Consider the following 25,929-nt stretch of genomic DNA (forward strand, 5'->3'; position numbering starts at 1 on the left):
CCGAAAAGAAAAGAGGGTGCAGTACACAGTACTGCCGCCCGGTGACAGGGAGGGAAAAGTGTGCCATCTGTTTCTGCCCAACATTGCTTCGTAAGGGTAAGCTCCGTGACAGGGGGGGGTCATACTCCACGTCCACGCGTCCCGTTGCTGAACAGAAGTCGCTGGACTGGATAGGCGGAGCGATGCAGTCTATGCACCATGTCCTTTGATTGGTGTCTGCATCTACAGGTTGACAGCAGTGCGGAAGTTCTTGCCAGCGTAGATAGCGTTCTCGCCGAGCTCCTCCTCAATACGGAGGATCTGGTTGAGCTTGGCCAGACGCTCCGAACGAGCCGGGGCACCGGTCTTGATCTGGCCAGCGCGGAGACCGACAACAATGTCGGCGATGGTGACATCCTCGGTCTCACCGGAACGGTGGGAGACCATGACACCCCAGTTATCAGCATAGGAATCCTTGGCAGCCTGGATAGACTCGGTGAGGGTTCCAATCTGGTTGACCTTGAGCAGAAGGGCGTTGCAAGACTTGAGCTCGATGGCCTTCTTGATGCGGAGAGGGTTGGTCACAGTCAAGTCGTCACTATTATTTCTTGTTAGAGAGAAGCTCCTTTCATGATAGTAGCTCTAACATGGGCACTTACCCAACAATCTGGAAGTCGGAGGTCTTGTAGAAGTAGCTCCAAGCCTCCCAGTCATCCTCAGCGAAGGGGTCTTCAATGCTGACAATGGGATACTTGGTAGCAAGCTTCTTGTAGAGATCAGCAAGCTCCTCGTAGGTGAGCCACTTGGTGGGGTCGCTCTCGGGGTTCTTGAAGTCAAGGTCGTACTTCTTGACATCGGCCTTGTAGAACTCGCTGGAAGCAACATCCATAGCAATGTTGATCTGGCCGGTGTAGCCGGCCTGCTCGATGGCCTCGGTGATCAGGTCAAGAGCCTCCTCGGCGGTCTGAATATCGGGAGCAACACCACCCTCATCACCAACGTTACCAGCAGACTGGCCGTACTTCTTCTTGGCAAGAGCCTTGAGCTTATGGTAAACCTCGGCGCCCTGGCGGAGACCTTCCGAGAAAGTAGGAGCGGAGCTAGTTCAGATATTAGTTCGGTTGCTCAACGATGACGAGGAATTCGGTGAAGCTCACTCGGGCACAATCATGAACTCCTGGAAGGCCAAGCGGCCACCAGCGTGGGAGCCACCGTTCAGGACGTTCTGGAAGGGAACAGGGAGAACATAGGGCTTCTTGGTTCCAGCAAGGTCGGAAATGTGGGCATAGAGAGGGACACCCTTCTCGGCAGCACCAGCCTTGGCAACGGCCAAGCTGACACCGAGGATGGCGTTGGCACCCAGGCTCGTCTTGTTAGCGGTACCATCAAGCTTGTTGAGGAACTCATCGACCTTGGCCTGGTCCTTGACGTCAATGTTCTCCTTGATGATGGCGGGGGCAATGATGTCGTTGACATTCTGCACAGCCTTGGTGACACCTACAAGACCAATTATATTAGCTAAGAGTACACAAAAGACATGCCGTGCTTTGGATATAGTTCGCACTCACCCTTTCCGAGCCACTTGGTCTTGTCACCGTCACGGAGCTCACAGGCTTCGTGCTGGCCTTTGGTCCCCTCGTTAGCATCGAAAACGTATCAAGAAAGGATACGGACTGATCGTCCGTGCAATGACAAGAAGCTCACCGGTGGAAGCGCCAGATGGCACGATGGCACGGTGGAGGCCAGTCTCGGTGACGACATCAACCTCAACGGTAGGGTTACCGCGAGAGTCGTAGACGGAGCGAGCGTGGATCTTGGAGATAGGCATGATGACTAGCTGATCACTTATCAGTCGATTGCAGAACAGAAGTTTGAGAGAAACACGAGGAAGCAGGGAGCTGATATAGGGAGAAAAGCTGCTGATGTTGGGTGACTAACGGCGGGGACCTTCACCGAGGACCCAAAAAGACTGAGCGGGAGGAGAGGGAAACAGGCAAGATTGATCCAATCAATTGGCAGACCAAACGGACACAGCCAGTCTCAGCCTCTGTAAAGACCGTGTGGACAGTGGGGTAACCAGTCTTGAGAGGTTGTAGACACCTGGAAACAATAACAAATGCTATGCTGGTCGCCAGGGAGGGGTTGTTGTAGAGCAGAGGGTGGTGTCATGGTGGGGCAATGAGCTTAGAGGGAAGACTGAAGACCATGTCTACAACCACTTACCAGAAGAGAAGACAAGTGCACGGGCTGACTGAGGTGTTCAAAGTAAGAGAAAGCCTCGGAAAACTAGAAATAATCCTGGAATCCCAGCCGTACTTGTATGAGAGAACCCCGGTAAAGATCACTAGCTGTCTCTCCGAGTCTTTCCAACGTAATGGTGGGGCAATTGATCGTTCTGAGTCTCTCGCTGGCTGATGGCTGCCCTTTCAACCATTTGACTTCACCCTTCCCCAGCGAGATCTTCCGTGTATCCTCGGCGTTAGGCGGGAGACAGGATTCTAGACTACCTACGCCTTACTGTAGTACTCTGTTGTAGTGGCTCCTGACCTCGCTCAGTCTACAAGTTGAATGTCTACATGTCCATGTGTATCATGTAGTTAGTTGGTTATATGCAGTTATAGGCGTGTAAAGGCCGAAGTTCTTGAATTGGCTTATATAGATTCACCAAACACAAACAAAACTTATAGTGATCTAACTACAATTTGTCTCTTCGCTGGAACTGCTCTTGGTTTTCGGGTGGTAGCTTTTATAGATGCCTTGGTGCCTGAGGAGATAGCGGATACACATTATCCCCTCTCAGTGCCTGAATACTAAGGTACATAGATTATCACATGATCTTTATGGTCATGTGACCAAACATGGAGCGGCGACTCCGGCGAGGAGGCAGTGGCTCCCGTAAGCTCATCGGCAGCTCCCAAGCTTGCGTCAGGCCAGCCTATTCAGCTAACGTCTCTCTCTCCCTCTCGATTCTCTTTTTAACTCAGTCAAGCTACGAAATTATCAGTCTTACGCCCATCATCTGTTCCTTGCCCGCCCTACACAAATAGGCTCGCCGTCATCATGAACGGCGCCGATCCGGAGAGAGAGAAGGCGCTCGACGACTACAAGTTGAGCTTGCTTGAACTACGCGAATGGGAGGCCAAACTCAAGTCCCTTCGTATGGGCATCAAGGAGTTGCAGAGGGAATTTGATGTGTCCGAGGAAAATATCAAGGCCCTGCAAAGCGTTGGCCAGATCATCGGCGAGGTCTTGAAACAGCTAGACGAGGAAAGGTGTATGTCCGAGCCATTTACCATGTTTTATTCTCTTGATCTGCTGTCTAGAACCAAAAAAATCTGACCTTATGGATGCTAATGTGTCTCAGTCATCGTAAAGGCATCATCTGGACCCCGATATGTCGTGGGTTGCCGCTCGAAGGTGGACAAGTCGAAACTGAAGCAAGGAACCCGCGTTGCCCTCGATATGACCACGCTCACGATAATGCGGATGCTGCCTCGTGAGGTTGATCCTCTAGTCTACAACATGTCTCTAGAAGATCCTGGCCAAGTGAGCTTCGCGGGTATTGGTGGTTTGAACGATCAGATTAGAGAACTGCGGGAAGTCATTGAGTTACCACTAAAGAACCCCGAGCTGTTCCAGCGGGTTGGTATCAAGCCTCCTAAGGGAGTGTTGCTTTACGGACCTCCCGGTACTGGAAAGACTCTACTTGCCCGGGCAGTGGCAAGCTCAATGGAGACCAACTTCTTGAAAGGCATGTATCTCGCAAAGCATGACATGTTCTTCTCCATACTGACACTGTTTAGTCGTTTCATCTGCAATCGTTGACAAGTACATCGGTGAATCGGCACGACTAATACGAGAAATGTTCGGCTATGCTAAGGAGCACGAGCCTTGCATCATCTTCATGGACGAGATCGATGCTATCGGTGGCCGACGTTTCTCTGAGGGTACCTCTGCAGACAGAGAAATCCAGCGTACACTGATGGAGCTTTTGAACCAACTGGATGGATTCGACTATCTCGGAAAAACGAAAATCATCATGGCTACCAATCGACCTGACACCCTTGACCCCGCCCTTCTGCGAGCTGGTCGTTTGGACCGGAAGATCGAGATTCCCCTTCCCAATGAGGTCGGTCGCCTGGAAATTCTCAAGATCCATGCCAGTGGCGTTCAGCTGGATGGCGAGATTGAATTTGAGAGCGTTGTGAAGATGAGCGACGGCCTCAACGGAGCTGATCTGCGTAACGTTGTCACTGAAGCGTATGTGCACTCCACCCCTCTCGTTTAATGGTCTGCTTTTTTCTAACTCGAATCAATCAATAGTGGTCTGTTTGCTATCAAGGACTACAGAGATGCTGTTAGCCAGGATGACTTCAACAAAGCTGTTCGGAAGGTTGCGGAGGCCAAGAAGCTTGAGGGCAAGCTGGAGTACCAGAAGCTGTAGTCCGATCATGAGCATAATACTTAACAACATCATTCTCTCTGGATAAGAATTTCACTCGGTATACATAAGTAGTCTTACGGTCTGGTCTGGTAATGGAGTATCAATATAGGATGAAGACCCATGAATTACCACTTCCAGCTTACTTTGATTTATTCACATGCCTAGCTATAGTCTAAGTCCCTCACACCCTCCATAGATTTTCTCTAAAAGGGTGGGATTCTGGGGTTAAGTTGAAGATTATAGGGATAACTAAGGGCAAATTGCTGCAAAAGCTAGGCCTACTAAGGAGTTAGAAAGCCACACACTTGACTGTTCACCATCTTATTAGATACATAGTTGCCTTTCAACAGCCATTTAATCATAGTGAATAGTAAGGAAAATTAGTATGATGCTGGCAAGGATTTAGGATTATTCTCTACTATAGAGCTTTAGTACTGTGTAAGTATATAATCAGCCTTTGTAGAGCCATCATTTTTAATATTAGACCCCATATTTTTTTAATTGTATAATCAAATGCCACTACTGCTATTATATACACTAAATCATAGGCTTCTCTACTAGAAATAAGCACCATTTACGGCGGAGAATGCTTCTCCATAAAGTTCCATCAGTAATAAGAGGTACTTTACCATCTGTCTCTGTCATGCTTTGACAGGCACGACTGACTCCACGAGGCGCCAAGCCTGCTCCGCATACGAGTGCAGTTGACCAAAACGGAACAAGTGGCCACACGTACGTAACGCGAGCTCCAGTGATTATGCACCACCTACTGGGGAGCATGGCTTTTTGAACCTTTCCCTTGTCATTACAGAAAGTCTACTTGTGCAAAATCCTGGAGGTTGTAGCTTCTAGGTCTGAAGAAAGCGCGAGGTGGACTCCAAACTCTTCTGTTTCCTGGTTGGTCTACAGTTCTGTCCCTCTCAAAGCTCTGAAGCTCATATACTAAAAGTCGGTAGTCATTAGAGGAAGAAGGGCCTATGGTGTCTCTTTCTATCTAGGACCGAGAAACCTCCTCCGATCACAAGTCCCCCGCCGTTCCCCTGCCCGGCGGATATCAATTGACCGGTACTGCACGCTTTCTTGGACAAGCAAGGCTACGATAGGATCTGATGTTGGCCTTTGTTTCGCATAACCGCGCTTTGAAATTTGACGGGAACTTGGCTTTATCCAGTAGAAATACCAGCTGAGCCTTTGAAAGAATCCGACAATGTCTTTCCAACCCCAAAACGCTTCCCCGTTTGCCTCCGCCCAACGGCCTCTGGACGACAGCTACTGGCGAGCAAGTCGAAACCCTGGGGGCAACAAACTACCTGGGTATGGGCTCTCGGGACAACCGTCGACCGTTACAGACACCCTGAATGGCTTTCTGGGGAATCAGCGCACGCTTCCGATGTACAAAGACAAGCCGTACTTTGCGCCGCGGCGGACGGGCCCGAGATTCAGACGCAAGAGAACGTTGTACGGCAGTGTTGTTCTTTTATTACTGGGGCTCCTATGGTGGTACCGCGAGTCGTTCGGATACTGGAGCGGGTTTAGCCTAGGGGGTCCGGACTTGGCCAAGGGCGAGGAACTGTGGCACTGGATGCAGAGCCTCGATTCAGAGAGTGAAAACGAAGGCCAAGAGCCCATTGACTGGGCAGCAAGAAGGGAAAGGGTAAGAGATGCGTTCATCGTCAGTTGGGATGGCTATGAAAAGTACGCGTGGGGTGAGTTACATCGCTCATGTTACTCCTGGTGATGACCTACCAGGCAGTTCAACTTATCCAGTCGGCTGACAGTGTATCTACCCCGGATTTCTAGGCCTCGACGAGTATTATCCGGTGAGGAAGGGCGGCAGACATATGGTTCAAGGTGGTATGGGTTGGATCATTGTCGATGCCCTCGACACCTTGATGATCATGAACCTCACATCGCGAGTTCAGCATGCCCGCAACTGGATTCACAATTCTTTGCACTACAATCAAGACCATGACGTAAACACCTTTGAGACTACGATTCGGATGTTGGGAGGGCTGCTCTCTGCGCATTACCTCTCCACAAAATATCCAAATTTGGCTCCTGTCAGCGATGACGATGCAGGAGCACCGGGGGAAGATCTTTACATCGAGACAGCGACCGACCTCGCCAATCGACTACTCGGTGCATTTGACTCGAATAGCGGCATTCCCTATGCAAGTGTCAACCTCAACAAGTCAATGGGGTTACCATCACACGCAGATGCCGGTGCTTCATCAACCGCAGAGGCCACCACGGTGCAGCTCGAGTTCAAATATCTTGCAAAGCTGACGGGCGAAGCAGAATACTGGAGGGCGGTTGAAAGAGTCATGGAGGTGGTCGACGCCCAACAGGTGGAGGACGGGCTAGTCCCCATTTACATTGATGCCAATTCCGGTCACTTCAGAGGGAGCAATATCCGTCTCGGTAGTAGAGGAGATTCATACTACGGTAGGTGTGATGAATTGTCCTCTCTCTTTTTTTTTTATACCTCCTGTGTGGCTAAGAGTGCATAGAGTATCTTATCAAGCAATATCTGCAAACGTCGAAACAAGAGCCGATTTACAAGGACATGTGGGATGAGGCGCTCATGGGCGTTCGCAAGCATCTGATCGCGTATACGAAAAACGCGCAGCTCACGATCCTGGGAGAACGACCGGATGGCCTACACAATGCCCTTCACCCCAAGATGGACCATCTTGTGTGTTTCATGCCTGGAACGATCGCTCTCGGGGCCACTGGTGGTCAGCTACTGTCGGAGGCGAAAAAGTCGAGAGAGTGGACTCAACGGCATGCAGAGGAAATCCTGCTCGCCAAGGAACTGATGAAGACGTGTTGGGCAACCTATCTCTATACCCAGACTGGCCTTGCCCCGGAGATCACATACTTTGAAGTCGACAGCCCGCCAGTGATGATGGGAGACCTGGCCGGCTCTACGATGACGGAAGGCAACCGGCAACCCGACCAAGAAGAGGACCTACCTCTCATTTCCAAACCTCTAGAGCCCGTGAAGAAGGACGGATCAGACCACACCGCGAGTTGGCGAGACGACATCAACATCCACACGCAAGACCGCCACAATCTGCAGCGTCCCGAGACCGTCGAGTCGCTCATGTACATGTACCGCATCACGGGGGACGAGACCTACCGGCAGTGGGGGTGGGAGATGTTCAAGTCCTTTGTCAAGCACACGGCCGTCGTCGAGACGGACGGACATCAACACCCCTCGGGATCCGATGAAGGACAAGCAGATGGCAGCACGACGACGACTCACCGTGCTTCCCGCATCGTGGGCTTCACTTCCCTGTCTAACGCTGACAGCATACCCCCCTCCAAGCGGGATAACATGGAGAGCTTCTGGCTAGCGGAGACGCTCAAGTATTTCTACCTCCTTTTCTCGGACCGCGAGTTTCTCTCTCTGGAAGAAAACGTCTTCAACACGGAAGCGCATCCGTTCCCGAAGTTCGAGCTGAAGGGGGATCTGAAGACGGGGTGGACGAGGAAGACTCGTTCGTAGACTATTACTGTATCTATTTCTATCTATTTATTTACTTTTTCTTTTGCTAGGTAGGGCCTAGCCTTTATACTCTGTATCTATCTATATATCATACCCTTTTTCTAGTTCAATATTCTTCTTGACATATATTTAGATAGTATAAGGATATACTATACCCTAAAGTAAACCATAGCCGTAGCGAGAGCCGTTGCCATCTATAATGCTGTATGTCTAGTTTTTGTTCGCAGCCTGGATCAGCCTCTTGTACCCGCGGACCGCCTCCTCGAGCGCACCAACCGTCAGAGCCTCGTGATCGCCGTGGGCGACATGAATGCTCCCGGGCCCGTATAGGTAGCGTTTCACCCTCGCCGCAGGGGAGTCATGGATGACCAAATTGGGAACATCGGTGCCGTAGTTGACTGTGATGACCTGGAAGCCGTCGACGTCCGTGTCGAGGTCCTGCGGCGGGTATGCTTCAGAATGGTGGGAAAAGTCGACGGAGACGTTGTCGTCGTCGTGAGTCAGGGCATCGCGCACCGCTTGGCGGACAATCTCGCGCGCTTCTTCCGGGGTGCCCGCCGCCAAACGCACTGCGACGTTCGCCTGCGCTGTAGCGGGGACGACGTTGGCGGCAACGCCAGCGTTGACAGTGCCCAGGTTGACGGTTGTCTTGCCGTATTTCGGGCTGGCGGGTAAGCCGCCTTCTTCTGCGGGGATGTCGCCTAGCTGATCGACGCGCGACAGGACGGGCAGGATGGCAGAGACGGCGCTCCGGCCTAGCCAGGGGTAACCTGAATGAGCGGCGCGGCCGTGGGCCAGGATGTCGAAACCCAGCATGCCCTTGTGGCCGGAGACGAGGGCGAGTTCGGTCGGCTCGCCGAAGATGACGGTGTGGTAGCTTGGTGGAGAGGTGTTGAGGGGCGAGTCGGAGAAACGCTTCATGCCGTCACCGCCGGTCTCCTCGCCAACGACGAAGAGCAGGCCGAGCGCTGGGGCAGAAGAAGGCTCGGCCAGGGTGTCCAGGGCGGCGAAGATCTGGGCGGCAACACTGCCTTTGGCGTCGACGGAGCCACGCCCGGAGATGGCGATGGACTCACGATTGAAAGAGTCATCGCCGTCGTCATCAGCACCCTCAAGTGAGTACGGGATGAACGGAGGCACAGTATCAATGTGACTCGTGAGGAGGATCTCCGGGTGGGGCTGGTCTTCTGGGTAGGCGTAGATATTGAAGCGTTCTTTCTGGCTGGCGGTCTCGGGCGTGACGGTCTGCTTGGTCACGGTGAAGTTCTTCTCCTGGAGGAAGCGGACGATGAACTCGCCGACATCATGTTCATCGCCAGTCACGGACGCGATCTCCACGATGTCTCGGTGGAAGGAGAGGAGGGCTGATTCGCTGATGACCTTGTTCAAGCCTCCTCTGTAGCTGCCGGGGCTTGGAGACACGCCTCCCAGGGGACTCTGCGGGGTGGCAGGAACAGCGGCGACGGCCGCTCCAGCGGCCAGAATTGAGAACAGGGCTGTTTTCATCATGGCGAGGTCTGAGATGGCGGAACCTTTGGGAATTGTGATCTTCCTCCAGCTGCTATCTGGACTGGCCAAGGTGATGATCATGATAAGCAAACCAATCACATGATAATCACATTAGTGATTAAGGTGCCTATCTAAGTTTATGAATGGTTTATACTACCAAGGAATTATCTATAGAATACTACATAGTTTTAGTGATTTATCTACTATAGTTAACTCTCAGTGATGTAACTATAAACTAGGTAGTCTAATATATCACTAACTATATAGTAGTTATTAATTTATATAGGCATTTATCATATTTTCCCAGTCTTTTATTAAAATTATTTATGATCTATCTATTATACTTAATTACTGATACTAGAAACTCTAGCAATTTTCTCTAAGAGGTGTGTAAGAAAAATCTATATTAGTTAATAATTACTCTAACTATGCTAGAAAATACTTCGACTATATATTTACTACCTCCTAGTTACTACAGTACAGAACTACTGAACGCGCAGAGACCGCAATGGAACCATGGAAATCTTGACCCAGCACAGTGGCTCTCGCCATGTGGACCTGACGTCTGAACTTTTGGAAGCCTTTTTTTTGGGGAGAAACTTAGTATTATTATTAGTAAAAATAGGGGAGATTTATAATTCTTTCGGATGTCAGACAAACTTTGTTCCTCGGTGAAACGGACGGAGGATACATAGAAAAGTTGATAGTTAACTAACAGTAGTAGTGACTCCATATAACTAGTTAATTGTTATATTACATAGTTAACTAGTTGGTAGCTGTACTTGTATGAGTCACCAGTTGGCTCTCTTGCCAACCATTAAATTAACTCAGCGGGGTAAGAATTAGACCTGAAGGATTCAAGAGAGACCTGTAGAATAGAGGAAAAGTCTCCGTACTTCCATGAGCCGAGGTGATGCATCTAGTAAGTCCAACCTGTCGTGCCAGCTCAGCAGCCTTCCGGGGGTAGTAACGTAGTAACCTCGGTGACAAACATCGTTGCCTGCTGGTTCTGTCTATCGGCGACATTATTCTGAACACCTCGATTCACTACCGAGTACTCTTCCGACAGTTTATATCCAGCAGTTATTGTTACTACAAAATTGAAACCGTGAGACGGACGGCACGAACGATTTTCCCACATAAAATCTGATTACACGGAGAGCCAGGCCTCAGGAAAAGGTAACAAGTATCGATTCCGGAACAGACGGATTATTCAGCAGTTGACAGAGGTATCATATTTGATTCGATGGTATTATTATACCCCACAACAATGATAAATAGGTCAGTTCGTACTCTGATTGGCATTGTATTTTGCAAACCTCAAACCGGTGTCTATCTACTAGTTACTATCTTTTACCATTCAGTTCGACCATGTCGTCACACCTACGGAGTACAGCAAATCAGGCTAAGAATGCGAATGCTCCGCTTACCGACAAGGAAACAATGGAATGGGGCGGGAAACCATGGCGGACATTGGACAAACAATGGTACACATGTTCTAGAATCTCGACGGGGCCCATCGGATGCCCTCTGTTAAGTTTGAACACATGGATGGTTCCGCCGGAACGAGTCGTCTGGTAGTGCCAGGCACACAGAACAAATGATGTAGGAAGCACAACGTGTGTGCTAAAAATGTTGCCATCTAGGTGGCAAGGATCGAGTGTTCGTTCCCCTCGCAAATGTAGAATTTCACGGACGGCTGCTTGGGCCCAGGTTCCGCGAAGCAGTTGTAGAGGCAGCGGGCGAGGGCGGAAGAAAAAAATTTTCAGCGCTTTGTCAGGACTCAGGATCCGTCTGGATGGAACCATCGGAACTCGCTATCGTAGGTGGGAATCCTGGAGGATGAGGTGGAGCATCCTCCAGCAAAGCCCGACTCAATGGCTGAACGGCTCACGTCTGAGGGCGAGAGTCAACCTGGAAGGGTCCAAATTATGACAGAAGCGCCATCAGGTGTTCACTGTATCCTTCGTTCGCCCTCCTCCACAGGCGATCTCTTTCTTCCCTGTCATTATTGCTGGCGGTCAGTATCTCAGCAGATTTCGTCCTAACACAACACGCGACGTTAGCGAGTGGGAATTAGAAGAAAAAAATTCTTTTAAAAAAAGAAAAGAAACGAAAGAGAAAAACGGGGAAAAGGACGAAGGGAAAAAAGTACGAGAAGTCCTGGTCCTGGCTGTTTGCTGCCTCGCCTGCCTTCAACAGCCTTAGTGCCTCTATCCCAGCAGGGTTGTGTCTGGTCGCTGTAAGTTCTTTTTAACCAGTCGATGCTGGCCCTGGATCGCTCCATTCCCACTCTGCCAGCTGGCCTTGCTTGCCTGAACTCCGGCCACGTCTTATTTCTGCCCCGTTGGGCCGTCTGGTGCTGATGAAGCTGTGTGGCTTACACTATCTTCATCTTCAGTACCCAAAGGACCGACTGTCACCGCCGCGGTTGCGGCTTCTCTTCTCGCGCCTGTCTTTCTTTGCTGGCCAAACCTGACCGCCACGTCTTTGGGACGCCGTTTGTAACTCCACGACACGTTCTTCACCACGGGATACTGTCAGATGATGCATTGTCGGCCTGTTGACTGAATTGCCTGCCCTCTCTCTCCCTCTCTCTCTCTCTGCCCGTCTTAAATACCTCCACGTCCCCACCGCTGTCGCGTGCACGTGAGAATTCTCTTCCACCATGCTCAAACTCTCGAAACTACTCGACACAAGGCGTGATAGCCCTGACGCGACCTCCGATTTGCGTTTACCACTGTCGCCTTTGACTGCCAACTCCTCTGCTCCCGTGTCCCCAGCTCTGTCGCTCTTCTCCGCCAGAGGCCATACGCGATTGTCTAGTTCGACCTCGTCCTTGGTCTCCTCGCCTGGTCTCGCCAATTCGATGGAGTGCTCGTCCAAGTCCCAATTGACGGACGTGAGAGAAGAAACCTGGGGTGAGACGCGTCATCTCGAGGACGACTATTTCCGTAAGTTGCCCCGTCTTCTATTCTCTCTTAGAGTCTTGCTGACTCTTTATCATTTGATTTGTAGAACATTTCGATCAGGGCATGTCTGTTACAGATGACTCATATTTCCCCCCTTCAGCCGACTATGACGGCTATGATCTCGCCGATGGGACAGGCATAGATGTCGCCCATTCGCCTAAAAAGCGACGCTCAGATCGTTCCGATAGTGTGTCGGCCAAGGGGATCTCGCGCATCAGCTCGCGCATATCCACCATGTCCAATCGCTGGAGACCCAAGCGGACTTCGGACGACCTGGCTCGAGAAGAACCCTTCCCCGACGAATTGCGCTCCCGAACTGGTTCGGTATCGTCCGCTAGGGTCAGCCCAAATGGCAGTCCGCTGTCTCCTCGCAACCCGCCCTCCCCGGCCCGGGCTGTATTTGAGGAGCGCCTGAGCGAGTCCGGAGTTCGCCCAATCGATATCGATCAAGCGAACCGTCGCAGTATCGAGGATGACAGCGCGCCTCAGGCTACCACTCCGCTGCTACCACCATTTATGGGCGAGGGGCCGCCGAGTCTGACCTCGACCATCCACTCGCCGTTACAATCCCCATCGGTGGCCGATGTGACTACAGATGACTTTCTTGAGGACAATGATGGAAGCGATTCCCGCACAGTGTATGTGCCGTCACCACCTCTGTCCAAAAAGCCCTCGATTGCCTCGTTCAACCGGCCGCGTACCAACACTATGCGGTCTATCAGTGGCGACGCCCCTCCGTTTGTCCTCTCGGACCCCAATGACGAATGGGCACACAAGTTGGGGCATGCAAATTTCACCATCCAGCCCGAACCGTATGTGCCCGAGGTGTGCGAGATTGAGTCTTTCCAGCAGCTGCGTACCGACTGGGACCTGGCGCGATGCAATTTCGCCAAGCACCTCGTCCGGACCGGCGAACACTATGGGATTACTTCCAACATCTACAAACTCACCGAAGAAAAATGGGAAGCAAACAACAAAGAATGGAAGCAGATACACTACACCATGCTCAGCCAGCTTGAAGCCAGCGGCGCAGCGATTCTCAGCCTGACCAAGTCCAGCATTCATCCGTGTGAGCAGATCAAACTGCCGCGCCTGCACGACAATGCAAAGTTTCCCGAGCTTGGCGATGAAGAGATCGTTGGTCCCATGGTGGTTGCACCAGCAAGCACCCTTCGAGGACCTTGTCGCACCCGCTCTTTGAAGAAGCGGAACTTTTTCAGGTTCTTCCAGGACCTGGTTACCCGATCATGAAGCATCGCCCGCCTCTTTGAAATGAATAACGACTAAATTTCGAAAAAAAAAATAATGAGAGGCGTCTCAGCCTCTCAGATGTACGACTGCTGTAATGTTTTACTATGTCCGATACTAATGACCCGTTACGACCCTATGATACACTTGCGACTACAGACATCGCAATCATGACACTATTTCCTATGTGAAGTCACCCTTTTTTCTGTTCAAAAGGGTGCGAAGTTTCCGAAGGAAGAAAAAGTATAGAAAAAGAAGGAAAGAGGAAAACACCTCATGTTCGATAGAGACGGCTTCTCAACATCCCGTCATGAAATATACCCCTAGAATTCTGTGATAGAAGTCTCTGTCTCACATTTGTATTTAATAAATAGCTTATACATATTATATTCCTCTGTGACATTATCCATATGACTAGGGTCAGAATCATCTGTATGCTCTAGTTTCTAGGGACCTTTATCACTTTGCGTCTAAATTCTATAGAATAGGTAGCTAGCCCCTACATTCACTTCGTTTTCACAGGCTTAAACCCAATCCAATGCTGCCTCCAGATCTCCCTTGTAGCCTCTGAGCCCTGAAACCGGAAATCAACACGGTAAACATCGTGGAAGCCCTCTTCAACCGTCGGTTCTTGCAGTTTACTACTGAACCCCGTGAAGGCTATGGTGGGCACGAGGTCGCGCGACTCGGGATTCTACATCATTAGTATGAACAGTGCAATGTTACTGTTACTATCTAGACTCGTTAGTCTAGGTTTTCATAACTTACTAAGTCTGGATTCGCGGCTCGAACAGCGTTATTATGCTGGCAGACCGTCGTCGGTGCGGTGAAGTAGATGCATCGGATGGGAATGTCGAGCGTGCGGGCGAGGTCGATCCAGAGTTTACGGGTTGCAGATTCAGGATTGGTGTTGTCTGGGATTGATTAGTTGGGATATGGAATAGGTTCTATAGACAGGGTACGTACCGACTGCTACTGATCGCCCAGAAGTAAGATGCTCCCTCGCTACTTTGAGGCATTTGTCACGCTTTTGGATCGAGTTAGCCTCCTCGAAATACAGGTTAGCAACCGGGGCTGGCGTACGGATTTCAACGCATCTTGGTTTACTCGCTCGTAGCCCAGCGACTGCAGATGATTCCAGTAGAAGGTCGATTTGCCGGCCCCCGGGCTTCCACAGAAGATCACCAGTTCCTGTGGATGTTCCTTGGAGAATGGGGTTGGAGCTAAGGATCATGTCAGTGTCAGTCAGGACTCATCGAGCCATTTTCTCAGCTGGTATGGGGAAAACAACGGCATACGGGGTTCAACGGTATCCGAAGGTAAATACAAGAGAGGTTCGAATGTTCGCGTGTACGGCTCCGGCGCGGCATTGAGGAAAAATTCCTCCGGCGTCTTGAAGGGAATCCCAATATTCTCTGCAAAGTCGCTGCCACGACAAAATATCAGACCACGCTCGTATGACAGATAGGGACGACGGACATACCGATCCGAACACGAATGGTCGCCAGGACGGCCGGCAGCATCGCCAACGAAGACTGAGTTGGGCAAGTCCACGCCGGCCACATCTAAATCGTAATCTTCCTGGAATTCCCTCCACATCCCCATACGTGGTTTGCGATACCCGTCTTTCTGGACGGCGGCATACACGCTCAACGGAGTATCCAGGCTCCTCAACACAGCATTCACTTTTTCTTTGAAATTACCGAGACTTTTCGACTCTCCCTTTCCTGGTTTGTTGTCTTTCTGGAGCTTGATAGCTCCTTGGTTGGATATCACAACAATCTGGTACCTGAGACGAAAACATAAGTAATCCAGCCAGGACATAGAAGATGCCGAATAGAACATACCCCTCTGAGTTTAACTCTTTGATTTTTCCGGGAACAGTGGCATGCCACCATTTCCAGTCGTTCGGACCCTTTGGGAAAGTGTTCCCAGATGCTGTTTTAATGAGGGTAGAGTCCTGAGAAAAACGTCCCTATTAGCTGAGACCTGCGACAAATGATGAACGGCCAAACAAGCAACATACGAGATCGAACGCAGCGACCTTTCTCTTAGCGTCTGTTGACGAAGGCTGTCTGGCTTCCTTGTCAGGGTCTGCATATTTCCCAATGATAAGGCTATTATCGACGAGTCGCCAGCTGACTTTCTTCTGGACTTCTTGCTTCTGCGAAACAGGAGTGAAGAACGCAGCAACCGTTTTTTCTAGGAAAAAGAGTTAGCCATCCAATCAACAATCAAGCTAGCTGTTAATATATACCTGTTACAGTCGACTTGATCGCGCGTTTTGTCGGGGGTGGAGAAATTGACCTGGCCGGCGATCTGGCTCTCTTCAACCCGTTCGCTCCAGCCATTATGGCCCTTGGAAGAGAGGAGAGAATTGTGAAACCACTTCTTTTATAATATATCTGCACAGAATTATTCTCGCAATTGGGGCTTAATAGAGTTGCCCTCGGATTGCTGCCTAGTATTAGATCAATGATAATAGATAAATAGTAGTAAAGGCGGAAAGGTACGCGCCTACGTGATTGACCGACACGAAGTCACATGGTCTCAAAGCAAAGTCTTGATTCCTAGGAAAGAAACACTTCGAACTAGTATAGATAGTTTTTCTTGAGTCAAAAGTATATAGTATTATTTCTAATCTATTCCCTTTTGTAACAAAACGGGTTTATTGAATAGTAGTACTTTGACTAAACCTATGCTTTTTGCTTTCATGTCGAGGTAGAGGACTCAACCCCCGGGTATATGCGAAAATGGACATGAGAACGGCGAAGGCGAAGATATTCATCCCTTCACTCTTGTATCTAGAGACAACCTATCTGCTTGCTCCAGGCGAACCGCAGATTTGAGCTGCTCGCGGAGCCCAAAGAGATGCTGTGAAGCGGTCTTCATCGTTTCCTGATTGCTACCATCCTGGACGGTGATCACGGCCTGTAGCACATAGCTCCCAGTCCTCTCAAGGGGGCGCATGTCTTTCAAAGGGGGCAAATGCTGCCGAGGCTCCCGAAACTCTTGCCCTTCCGGGTAATGGAGTACGCGATGTAGGAAAATGACGATATCATTGAGTATAAAGGTATCGCCTTCCACAAGATATTCGGTGACAAAGCTGCAAGAGGCAGTGAGTCGGTCACCCGCCGGTGGAGAAAAAAAAAGTATGGGAGAAATGACAAACCTATAGCCCCAGGCAGTCATGAGGTGCATCACATCCCCTCTGGGCAGAGTGGCGCTGGCCATCGTGCGAGCTGTGACAGCCGACCGAGTCCCTGCCTCGGGGATATCTCTGAATTCGAGTCTCCAGGGCTGCTGCTCGTAGTCATAGGTCTCCTCGCTCCCTGCTGTTTTGTTGTTCTCGTCCGTCCCCGTCATGGACGCATCCTGATCGTTGACCGGGTGGGCTTTTGCACCAAAATCCGACTCCGAGACAGGACCAACCACTTGTGTGTAGTACAACCCCCCGTTGAGCATCTTATTCAGACGCTGCAGCTCGGAGCCCTGGACATCTTGGCTTGCACCTACGCGGGCGGTGGTCAAGCCGGGTTTGCGGTGCGCTTTGAACACCAGACGCCGCTCCAGTTGGTGCCGGGGCTGCATGGCCGTCAGACCGGCCAGTTGTTGGAGGAGCTCATGATGCTGATGCACGGGAACCGAGGCGAAGAGCAGAAGCTCGTGCATCGCTAGAGCGGTGGATAGAGAACAAGCTCCAATTGTCGAAACAATTCATTATTGCTAGCGACAGAAGGCGGAAAGACATGGAGGAATGAACGAGGTGGCCCAAGCTCCTGCTTTGTGCTGCTGAAGGTTTTGATTGGCTGGATGAAGTCTAATAAGAAGATGCTGGGTTAGGTACCTCCCTACCTACCTAACCTACCTTAGGGAGTCGGGCATGAGTGTTAACCCTCTAGATAGGGTACAATTTTGTTATCAGGGCTCTCGAGGGCTCTACTTACCTCTCATGATCGGTGAAAAAGCACCTGATCTCGGAGTACGGGCGTAAGGCTTGAGAGTCTAGAGGCCAGTCAGCAATCACCCCTCTTCAGGTCCGTTCTACCCGATCTCTTTCGAGAAACAGCACAGACTAGGTACCTAGGTAGAGCGCAGGTACTAAATACTAGGTAACTAATAACTTGCAGGTACCTAGTACCTACCTGGTACCTAGTACTTAGATACTCGTCCTCAATGCCGGCGACACTCCAAACCCCCAAACCTACAGGCCAAGAATGCAACCAGCGCATTCTGATGTACAGGCATACAAGAACAGAGAGACATAAATCAAGAGCACGGAGTACACTATTGAAAGATCAAAAGCAGATCAATAATACCCTACGGCATTTTGATATTCCTCGCGAGACGGAACTCAGTGGCTCTTTTAGTAGGCGGTAAATGGTAACTATGAGGAGTTTGGATTTCTCCGCTTACCAGGTCCACAACTATTGAATTATTGATATTCATTGGTTTCAGGCCTTATCAGTTTATTTCTCTTAACGATGCATATGACAAATGCATACGGGTAACTAACCACCGAAACGACCTACCTACTACATAGGTAACCAACTATACTATTGCAGAGATTTCTGGCGGTAATATTAATAATAATGTATGGCCCGAGAGTTTACAACAGAAACAGCAAAATTCAATTTTCTTCATATCCGGTCATACCTAGAAAAAAAAATGCTGCAAGTGCAACTGCAACGTATATACGCAGTAAAAGAGAAATAATGCGGGGAACGACTGGGTAATTGTACATAGAGTGCGTACTTGACCATCAGTCTAAAACGATGAGGGGAAACTACTCCGTAGGCTGCAGGTTCTCCGCACGTCTAATTAATCTCATTCTATTAGGCAGTGAGTGAGCACTGGGCACTGGGCACTAGATGGTCAGGGTTCACCGAGACCCTATTAGGAACTTGGAAGAGATCTAGATATGACCAACGCAAGATGTATGTACATTATTAGGTACCTAGTAGTTACTCCGTACCTGGGTACTCTATAATACATACCTAGGTACTGGGTACGCTGTACTCTGTACAGAATGTGAACAATAACTGACTTGAGTATAGGTACAGAGCATTTCGCCTTGCACTGATATTTCTACGACAGATTTTACTTTCTTAAATCAACTGGCAGTATATACTTTATTCTATTGGTACTCAAAGAACCGTATTCGTAATCCTATCGGTTTCAGCATGCACACCATGTTCGGTCAGACGTCGGATAAAATCGCGGGTTCGCCGCGGAATCCTGGATCCGGTAAGGTAAAACGTCTCACGGATGGCACCATTGACCATTTGCGCACTTCTCCCTTATCAATTCCTCCTGCCGACCCTTTTTGTTCTCCTCTCCCACCTTCCCCTCCCCATCTCGTTCACTGTTCCAGTCTCTGCGCTTCATCCTCTCTGCCAGGCCGTCCTATCTCTGTCTGAACACGCTGCAATTCCATCCCTTAGTCCTTTTTTTTAAACGCAATTGTCCTCGGGCCGGATCGGACGCTACTGGACCCGCCTGTCTATTAATTTCATCGACACGACTCGAGCGCGACTTGATCTGATCTCTTCTTCTCTTTTGTCTATCGCACATAATCTAAGGACCCCCTTTGTTCACAATGCGTGCTACTTTCGCTCTCCGTGCCGCTGCTCGCACCCCTCTCATTCGCTTCCTCGGCAAGCGCTCTGTCCCTAGTATGTGCTCTCTCGGCCCACTGAACGACCGTTCCCGGCGAATGTTTAATAGGTAGCTAACAATTGGTCTTTGCTGTAGAGTCGGTCGACCACACTCCTCGCCCTCACCCTGCTTCTCCCACCGGCGCCCTGCCGGACTCGTTTGCCGCCTACAGAATCAAGGCCCAGCAGCACGGCCCTCTCGGTCACGCCTCCTTTTCCAGTGGTGTCGGTGGCCAGTCCGGTGCTTCTCTTGGCCCTATCCGTCCCCAATCCGGGGAATTCTTCGACCGTGTGGAGCTTCCCCAGCGTTTCCACCGTCTCCCTTGGACTGCCGCCGAGATCGAGGCCATTGAGACCGGCGGCGCCAGCCTGTTCAACTAGATGACTTGTTGATTCTTTCGTACATACACACCACATGAGAGATGACATGCGCTTGATGGTCATGAGCGACGCTTTCTGAGGCTGGCGACTCGATGGTCTGTTGATGGAACACAATCTCAACTCAAAAACCAGGGTACCTTGCCTATCAGAGATATGCAGGGGCCAAGCCCGGGGTTGGACTCCGGTTAAAAATTCCTCTTCTCATCCTTTTTCTTTTTCGCACTCGTTGGGCGCCGATCACATACCCAGTCCCATGAGTGTGCCCTATTTCTCCTGGCGTTGAGAAAAGCAAGCGGGTGACTTGACGAGCCGATACCGTCTGCTGTCCGGATCACTATATCTCCCTCCCAGTTCTCCTATTCTTTTTTTTTTGTTTCTTCTCCGAGCTGCGGCGCTGGTGGATGCTCCTTTTATACATCTTTCTCGGCTCTTTTTCATTTCTCTTCTACGTGGTTCTGCGCAGCATAGCTAGCTTCATCATTTTCGAGGTGCTTGGTTGTGGGAAGAAGACAGGACCCGCGGCTGTTTATAGATAGATCAATTTCTCCTCGTCACAAAAAGTCTAGAGTTAGACTCTGTTGAGATGGGGGTTCCTTACACTTTTCCTACTGGCTTTATTTTATATCTAATGCTCCGGGAGCGATGATGTGACAATACTACAGTACAATATCTGAGAAATGAAAAAGTACACCTTTACAGGAACTATAGTTAATTTAGAAATAACATAGAAACTATAGTAAACATGTTAGTTATCTTAAGAATACGACTACCCCATGGTTCCTGGATGATGGATCAACTTTGTTCACGTGCCTCGTTCCATCAAGCCACCTAAATGTAACTGCAACACCATAATTCGACCATTGAACACCACTGCTACGGCATCTCGCGATCGTAACGAGGAATTCGTAGCGGCCTGCCTGCAAGTTTCAAGAAGAAGACAAGAAACCATGGCTTCCACTGGCAACCACAGCCCAGCCCGTCATCTCGTGTTCACTGAAACAGACGAGGTGGATAACGCTACAGCAACCTATATCTACTCTCAATCCAAACCAACATCAGACGCAGCAAATCAGGGACGCGTTGATATATCGGTAATCCAATTGTCTTTTCCTTACAATCTGTATGCCTTGTATCAGTTCTTCGTGGAGAAAGAAATCCTTACTAATACACTATCCTATACAGTTTCCATCTACCGTCACTCCCTCGTCCTGGTCGACCAGATCGCTTCTGAATTATCTCATCGACGTCTTCTTACCAGCTGGTTATCCGCACAGTGTTACTGATGACTACCTTCAGTAAGGCTATTCCCTGTTGACCTAGTGGTTGTGAGAAAAGCGCGTGCTAACACGTACCTCTCAGATATCAAATCTTCGTGAGTATGATGATTATATCTGCGATTCTTTCCCAGACTTACAAGGCTATCAAATCCAGGACTCCCTTCAAGCATTCTGTAGCTCTATTGCTGGCCTTCTTTCCTCTAGAGCAGTGCTACAAGGTCAGCTACGAACAATTAATCACCCAGATCGCCCTCTACGCTTTGATTCTACCTGTTTGTAGTCAAGCTAATAAATGTTTTCAAACCCTAGGCGTTGGAGTCGGAAATGCAAGTGCTTCGCCCACCTCGGCTCTACTCCTGCATATCCTGCAAGACTCGTCTGGCCGTATTGCGACAATCCTGTTCGCTCATCGCGTGGGAACGGCGCTGGAGCCGGAATGTAAGATGTATCGCCTGGCGGCTGATGTCTTCAATGACCTGGCTATGATTCTCGACTGTCTCTCGCCTTTAATTCCTGCCGGTGTCAGCCGAGTCTCGGTTCTTAGCGCGGCCGGTGTACTGAGGGCGCTGTGCGGCGTTGCAGGCGGAAGCTCCAAGGCAAGCTTGAGTGCGCATTTCGCGAAATGGGGGAATTTGGCCGAAGTCAATGCAGTGAGTCTGGATGCAAACTGGGGTCTCGGAAACTGCAACTGACACTTCTGGATCTGAAATAAAACAGAAAGATTCCTCACAGGAAACCATCATCTCTCTAGTTGGCATGCTAGTAAGTCTTGGGCAGTGCGATTGCCACAAAATCACCATGGATAAATGAAATCTAATTTCTCAAAGGTCGGATCAATCGTTGTCTCGCGCGTGACAAGCTTCGCCGCGACATGGATATCACTCATCTTACTTCTCATCCTTCATCTGAGCATGAACTATGCCGCAGTACGTGCTGTCCACATGACAAGCTTGAATCGCCAACGAGCGAATATTGTTTTCTCTACAATGTTGGCCTCAGACCCAGACCTGCGTCTTGATGGAAAGGGTCTTGTCAAATTGAAGGAGACGTCACAGTCTCAGAAGCTTAATTTGTGGACTACTTTATCCCCCAAAGAGACTGCCAGCCGGGAGCGGATCTTTGAGAGAGACGGAGTACTTAGGTGGACAGCAGGTCCGTCAGCACAGGGGACCTCAACGAGACTAGGATCCTGTCGCATTGGCGTATCGCTGCATGATCTGCTTCAAGATGTTTCGTCTAGAACCACGTCGGGTTCTCTGAGAACCGTCTTTCCACTCACCCGACTAACTTCTCTTTTCTCTTCGGAATTGTACATACTATTCCTTACATACGGAAGAGGAAGCGATATCAGAGCGACGATTGTTCTTAAAAAGGACTGCACCGGGAAATATCAGTTGAAAGCTTGGGCACATGCACTGCTTGCTGCGCGGGTATTGAGCAGCAGCCTCTCAAGTGAGAATTCAACTAGTAACGAAGAGACCGAAACGATTCTCTGCATACTTTCAGAGACTTTGGCCTTTTTGAATGACGGTTCTCGGTTCGAGCGATTCATTAATGCTCTCAGTGACGTCGGGTGGAATATGTCCACTTCGGCACTGGAGACACGGCCAGGGAGGAGGGTTCAGATTGGTTCATAAACATTTGTGCGCTGAACATGCTTTAGTCTGAATGGGCATTATCATAAAAGTTTCTATTCTAAAACAAGACTAGAACACTTTCCAAATCTTGTCAGGTAAGCAGACCTGGAATCCTATTATAATTGTGTATCCTATAAATGCCATTCTAGTTGATCTACAACTCAACCAACACCACAATTAGTGAGTAATATCTCATGAGGGTGTCGCATGATCCTCAATAGTTATAATCAATAAATGTGTAGAATACCATCAACAGTACACCTCTTTGGCTGTAGAGAACAGCATAGATATCCTACATAGGCCTAGGAAGTATGCTACCGGGGCCTGGTTACAAGGGCAAACCCATACTAGTCTCCTCTGAAACAAGTCCTAGCTTCCTCCAAACTTCTACAACGGTAGTCTTTCTTTCCCTATGAGACTAGGGACGAGAAGGTCGACATAACAGAGTGTTTGATGCGAGACCTCTTGCACTGAGTCGACACAATTTTGAAAGATAAGATCTACGACTGCAAATGATTGTATCCAAAAAATAGGGCGAGCATATTCCAATGCAGCAACCGAGGTACAGATTGCGTCGACGGACTAGCAATGTATTCAGTGACTCGTCTAGGAGTATTTGCCCTGCTTAGGTATATGATAAGCTGATGTCATACTATTGCATCAAGACATCTGCTAATCAATGGTCTCTGGATCATCATTTCCAGGAAGCCACCCCGGTTACCTTACTGTGATACCAGTCAGCCAGTCACCTCCTCCAATCACCCTCTTGCCCAGGCATCCATTGAACCCCATGCCAAGGACTCCTAGTCCAAAGAAGAATCCATGATATCAGCCGGGCGGGGCAAATTCGCCTCTGCCATTCATCTTGATAGTATCCAACGATTTGACATATTCTGCACCAAAGTGGCTGGGCAGAAATACCCAAACAAAAGAATACCTGGGCGAGGCGCTTTGAGATTCTTCGGCTGAGCCCTGATCAGTCAGTCCAATGGATATTTAAATTATATGATTGACGTGGTACTATATAGATAACAGCATGAATGGCTGCATCATCTATTTTTACATCTACGAAAGAGACAAGGGACCCAGAACAAGAGTTTCAGAACAAGATGATGTAGATGATATCAATGATACTTCATCTTGTATCGGTCGACTCTGAGGATACGTTCCACGACTTAATCGTGGAACGATACGAAAAAGAGATATGTCGCTGCAAAGCACCCTCGCCAACATGCTGGAAAGGATCATTTCGGGGCCGACTGTCCTTGGCGACCCTGGCCATATATGCAGCTATAAGGAGATAGATGCCTAGGTAGGCACAGAATCATCAGTTACAACAGGTATTATCTATATTAGGGTACTCCTGGACAATGACTCGATGAATCAGGACAGCAAGAACGCAATTGATGCGATGGAATAAGGAATAATCATTAGCCCCCTAATTGTGTATACGGAGTAATATAACCACTAGGTTTCTAACCTATTAAAGGTACGGTCATGTTAAAGACCTGGCATCATACGATCGTGGGCAAGTCACGCGACCCGCCCAAAGGCAACTGCCAACAAACAAGTGAACAGAACAGATTCCGAGAGCTTCTCGTCCAGCTCCCGAACATCATTCGATCAACACAATTCATATACTACATAACTGCTTTCATATTACTGATCTAAGAACTATTTCATTTTGTGATACTCGAGCATACCATACTACGTACTATTTCTTTTCTTCACCTCCGGGCCGTTACTACATACACCATGTTGTTTGCCACCCCCACTGGCCCATACACAAACCCCAGTCCGAGATTCAAACGTCTTGGACGTCGGTCACTTCCTCTGTTGGTAGGAGTTGGTATAGGTGAGCATTGGTTGTCTATATATGTATAGATATATAGCTATATATATATTAGTATATACTCCCATACTAAGTATTTAGTGTTCGGTCTTTCGTCATACTACAAATATCAAACACAACATCGGCTCAGCCAAGTTCAAGAAGAAGAGCGCCTACGCCGGAACCAACAACTCATGGACGCATACGGGCATAAGGAGAGTCTACAAGACGTGGAACATGCACTTGACATGTACGATAACTGATTCGGGCTGAGAGCTCTTCTTTTTCTGAAACTTTTTTCTCTCGGTAGAGCCGACATCCTTTGGGACATCTGAGAATACCCTCTTCTTGTCGATCATATCGGATGGCGTTATTTGAACTCTCGGATGGGCGTTTGGGGTTTGGGTTGTTTTTTCCTTTGTTCAATGGCGGCTATTGATGGCGTCAATGCTGCATTTCCAATCAGTTCTAGATGGACCTTGAAGTATGAGAATTGATCATCAGTTATCACTCCGTACTACTCCATACCTCCTACCTAGTACCCAGTAGTTGGTAGGAGTACCTTGGGTGTTAATAATAGTAACATAGATGACGTCTTATCCATGAAACAACAGCATTAATCAATTGCAGACATCGACGCCATGATCTACACGACGGAAATTTGGGTGGCTCTGGCGCTAAAAACTAATCTGACTGGAGACTCGAGAGGCAACCGCCATCTCTATATTGTGTGATTCAATTGTTCAATTGCTTTATCTCAGATACGGACTGACTAACTACGTAGTAACGTACGGAGTAGGCCGCACGGAGGCCCTCAGACCACAATGACAGTTAGTTTATGCGACGTCCAGTTATAAGCAGATCGCCACTGCAGAAGCATGTGTTGGTTATGATTGCATCCATCCCTGACGGCATACTCCGTAATTGCTGTCAGCATGTGGCGATCAGTGGCTTGAGACTTGGCGCTGTACCTACTCGACAACCATGACGAGTTAGCCGCGATACGCCGAAAGGATCACGGTGAGACGGTGAGACGAGACGCGTTTCAACAGTAGTCGCAGAGTATTTCTGGCTAACTGTATGTAGTACGGAGCATACAAAAACTCGGCATATTGATTTGATGCTACAGAAGGTCCTCCATGAATCCTGGGCTGCGCCACCTAGCCTGTGTTTACTGTGGCGCAGGCAATCACCCCGCTCTGCCTCGCTGCACTTTCGTCATTGCCTTTTTTACCCCTCGATCTTCTCTAGAATAATCGAGTCAACGTGTTGATGGAAATCCGGTTGAAGGGATCTAGAGATCATATCCTCCAAAGAAACTTCTCTTCTCGTCTATCTTCTTCTAGATCGGATGATCCCCTCTGCTCTGTTTACCTTGTGCCCCTCCTTCTCAGCCGTATCCTGGTACTACCAGACTAACACCACCACTAGTATAGGTAGGAAGGTAGTAAGGTACTCCACAGCAATGGCTCAACATCCCCGC

General features: G+C 49.3%; 10 protein-coding genes across 10 annotated transcripts; 6 read left to right on the forward strand and 4 right to left on the reverse strand.

The window, feature by feature from the left end:
* Positions 1–222: 222 nt before the first annotated feature.
* On the reverse strand, positions 223–1,807 carry ASPZODRAFT_14919 (hypothetical protein; the record flags this gene model as incomplete). The annotated part of the gene is made up of 5 exons (XM_022725466.1): positions 223–577; positions 639–1,079; positions 1,137–1,476; positions 1,548–1,604; positions 1,684–1,807. 5 exons carry the CDS (start codon positions 1,805–1,807, stop codon positions 223–225), a joined length of 1,317 nt encoding a protein of 438 aa, XP_022581973.1.
* Positions 1,808–2,887: 1,080 nt separating this feature from the next.
* On the forward strand, positions 2,888–4,423 carry ASPZODRAFT_24392 (hypothetical protein; the record flags this gene model as incomplete). The annotated part of the gene is made up of 4 exons (XM_022727963.1): positions 2,888–3,253; positions 3,344–3,730; positions 3,783–4,239; positions 4,303–4,423. Exons 1-4 carry the CDS (start codon positions 3,040–3,042, stop codon positions 4,421–4,423), a joined length of 1,179 nt encoding a protein of 392 aa, XP_022581974.1. The 5' UTR covers positions 2,888–3,039.
* Positions 4,424–5,630: 1,207 nt separating this feature from the next.
* Positions 5,631–7,934, forward strand: ASPZODRAFT_141057 (hypothetical protein; the record flags this gene model as incomplete). Its single annotated transcript, XM_022724713.1, has 3 exons — positions 5,631–6,129; positions 6,224–6,868; positions 6,934–7,934. The coding sequence occupies 3 exons, from the start codon at positions 5,631–5,633 to the stop codon at positions 7,932–7,934; spliced, it is 2,145 nt and encodes a 714-aa protein (XP_022581975.1).
* Positions 7,935–8,144: 210 nt separating this feature from the next.
* On the reverse strand, positions 8,145–9,443 carry ASPZODRAFT_141058 (hypothetical protein; the record flags this gene model as incomplete). Its single annotated transcript, XM_022724714.1, has 1 exon — positions 8,145–9,443. One exon carries the CDS (start codon positions 9,441–9,443, stop codon positions 8,145–8,147), a length of 1,299 nt encoding a protein of 432 aa, XP_022581976.1.
* A 2,668-nt stretch (positions 9,444–12,111) lies between these two features.
* ASPZODRAFT_63767 (hypothetical protein) lies at positions 12,112–13,666 on the forward strand (the record flags this gene model as incomplete). Its single annotated transcript, XM_022729180.1, has 2 exons — positions 12,112–12,397; positions 12,462–13,666. The coding sequence occupies 2 exons, from the start codon at positions 12,112–12,114 to the stop codon at positions 13,664–13,666; spliced, it is 1,491 nt and encodes a 496-aa protein (XP_022581977.1).
* A 388-nt stretch (positions 13,667–14,054) lies between these two features.
* Positions 14,055–16,129, reverse strand: ASPZODRAFT_130948 (hypothetical protein). The gene is made up of 9 exons (XM_022722634.1): positions 15,921–16,129; positions 15,690–15,865; positions 15,511–15,623; positions 15,147–15,452; positions 14,962–15,089; positions 14,747–14,886; positions 14,630–14,690; positions 14,432–14,577; positions 14,055–14,357 (listed from the first exon to the last, which is right to left on the reverse strand). The coding sequence occupies exons 1-9, from the start codon at positions 16,012–16,014 to the stop codon at positions 14,169–14,171; spliced, it is 1,353 nt and encodes a 450-aa protein (XP_022581978.1). The 5' UTR covers positions 16,015–16,129; the 3' UTR covers positions 14,055–14,168.
* A 143-nt stretch (positions 16,130–16,272) lies between these two features.
* Positions 16,273–17,337, reverse strand: ASPZODRAFT_165620 (hypothetical protein; the record flags this gene model as incomplete). The annotated part of the gene is made up of 2 exons (XM_022726722.1): positions 16,273–16,769; positions 16,836–17,337. Coding segments are annotated over 2 exons (824 nt in total), but the record flags the coding sequence as incomplete, so codon positions are not given.
* A 1,931-nt stretch (positions 17,338–19,268) lies between these two features.
* On the forward strand, positions 19,269–19,680 carry ASPZODRAFT_43814 (hypothetical protein; the record flags this gene model as incomplete). Its single annotated transcript, XM_022728342.1, has 2 exons — positions 19,269–19,338; positions 19,418–19,680. Coding segments are annotated over 2 exons (333 nt in total), but the record flags the coding sequence as incomplete, so codon positions are not given.
* A 968-nt stretch (positions 19,681–20,648) lies between these two features.
* ASPZODRAFT_93924 (hypothetical protein) lies at positions 20,649–22,765 on the forward strand (the record flags this gene model as incomplete). The annotated part of the gene is made up of 7 exons (XM_022730475.1): positions 20,649–20,792; positions 20,884–20,996; positions 21,061–21,073; positions 21,133–21,196; positions 21,288–21,628; positions 21,696–21,740; positions 21,806–22,765. 7 exons carry the CDS (start codon positions 20,649–20,651, stop codon positions 22,613–22,615), a joined length of 1,530 nt encoding a protein of 509 aa, XP_022581981.1. The 3' UTR covers positions 22,616–22,765.
* Positions 22,766–24,345: 1,580 nt separating this feature from the next.
* ASPZODRAFT_130955 (hypothetical protein) lies at positions 24,346–24,888 on the forward strand. Its single transcript, XM_022722635.1, has 2 exons — positions 24,346–24,470; positions 24,549–24,888. The coding sequence occupies exons 1-2, from the start codon at positions 24,371–24,373 to the stop codon at positions 24,707–24,709; spliced, it is 261 nt and encodes an 86-aa protein (XP_022581982.1). The 5' UTR covers positions 24,346–24,370; the 3' UTR covers positions 24,710–24,888.
* Positions 24,889–25,929: the final 1,041 nt, after the last annotated feature.

The sequence above is a fragment of the Penicilliopsis zonata genome (genome assembly GCF_001890105.1).
Source record: "Penicilliopsis zonata CBS 506.65 unplaced genomic scaffold ASPZOscaffold_5, whole genome shotgun sequence".
Classification (NCBI taxonomy): Eukaryota; Fungi; Ascomycota; class Eurotiomycetes; order Eurotiales; family Aspergillaceae; genus Penicilliopsis; species Penicilliopsis zonata.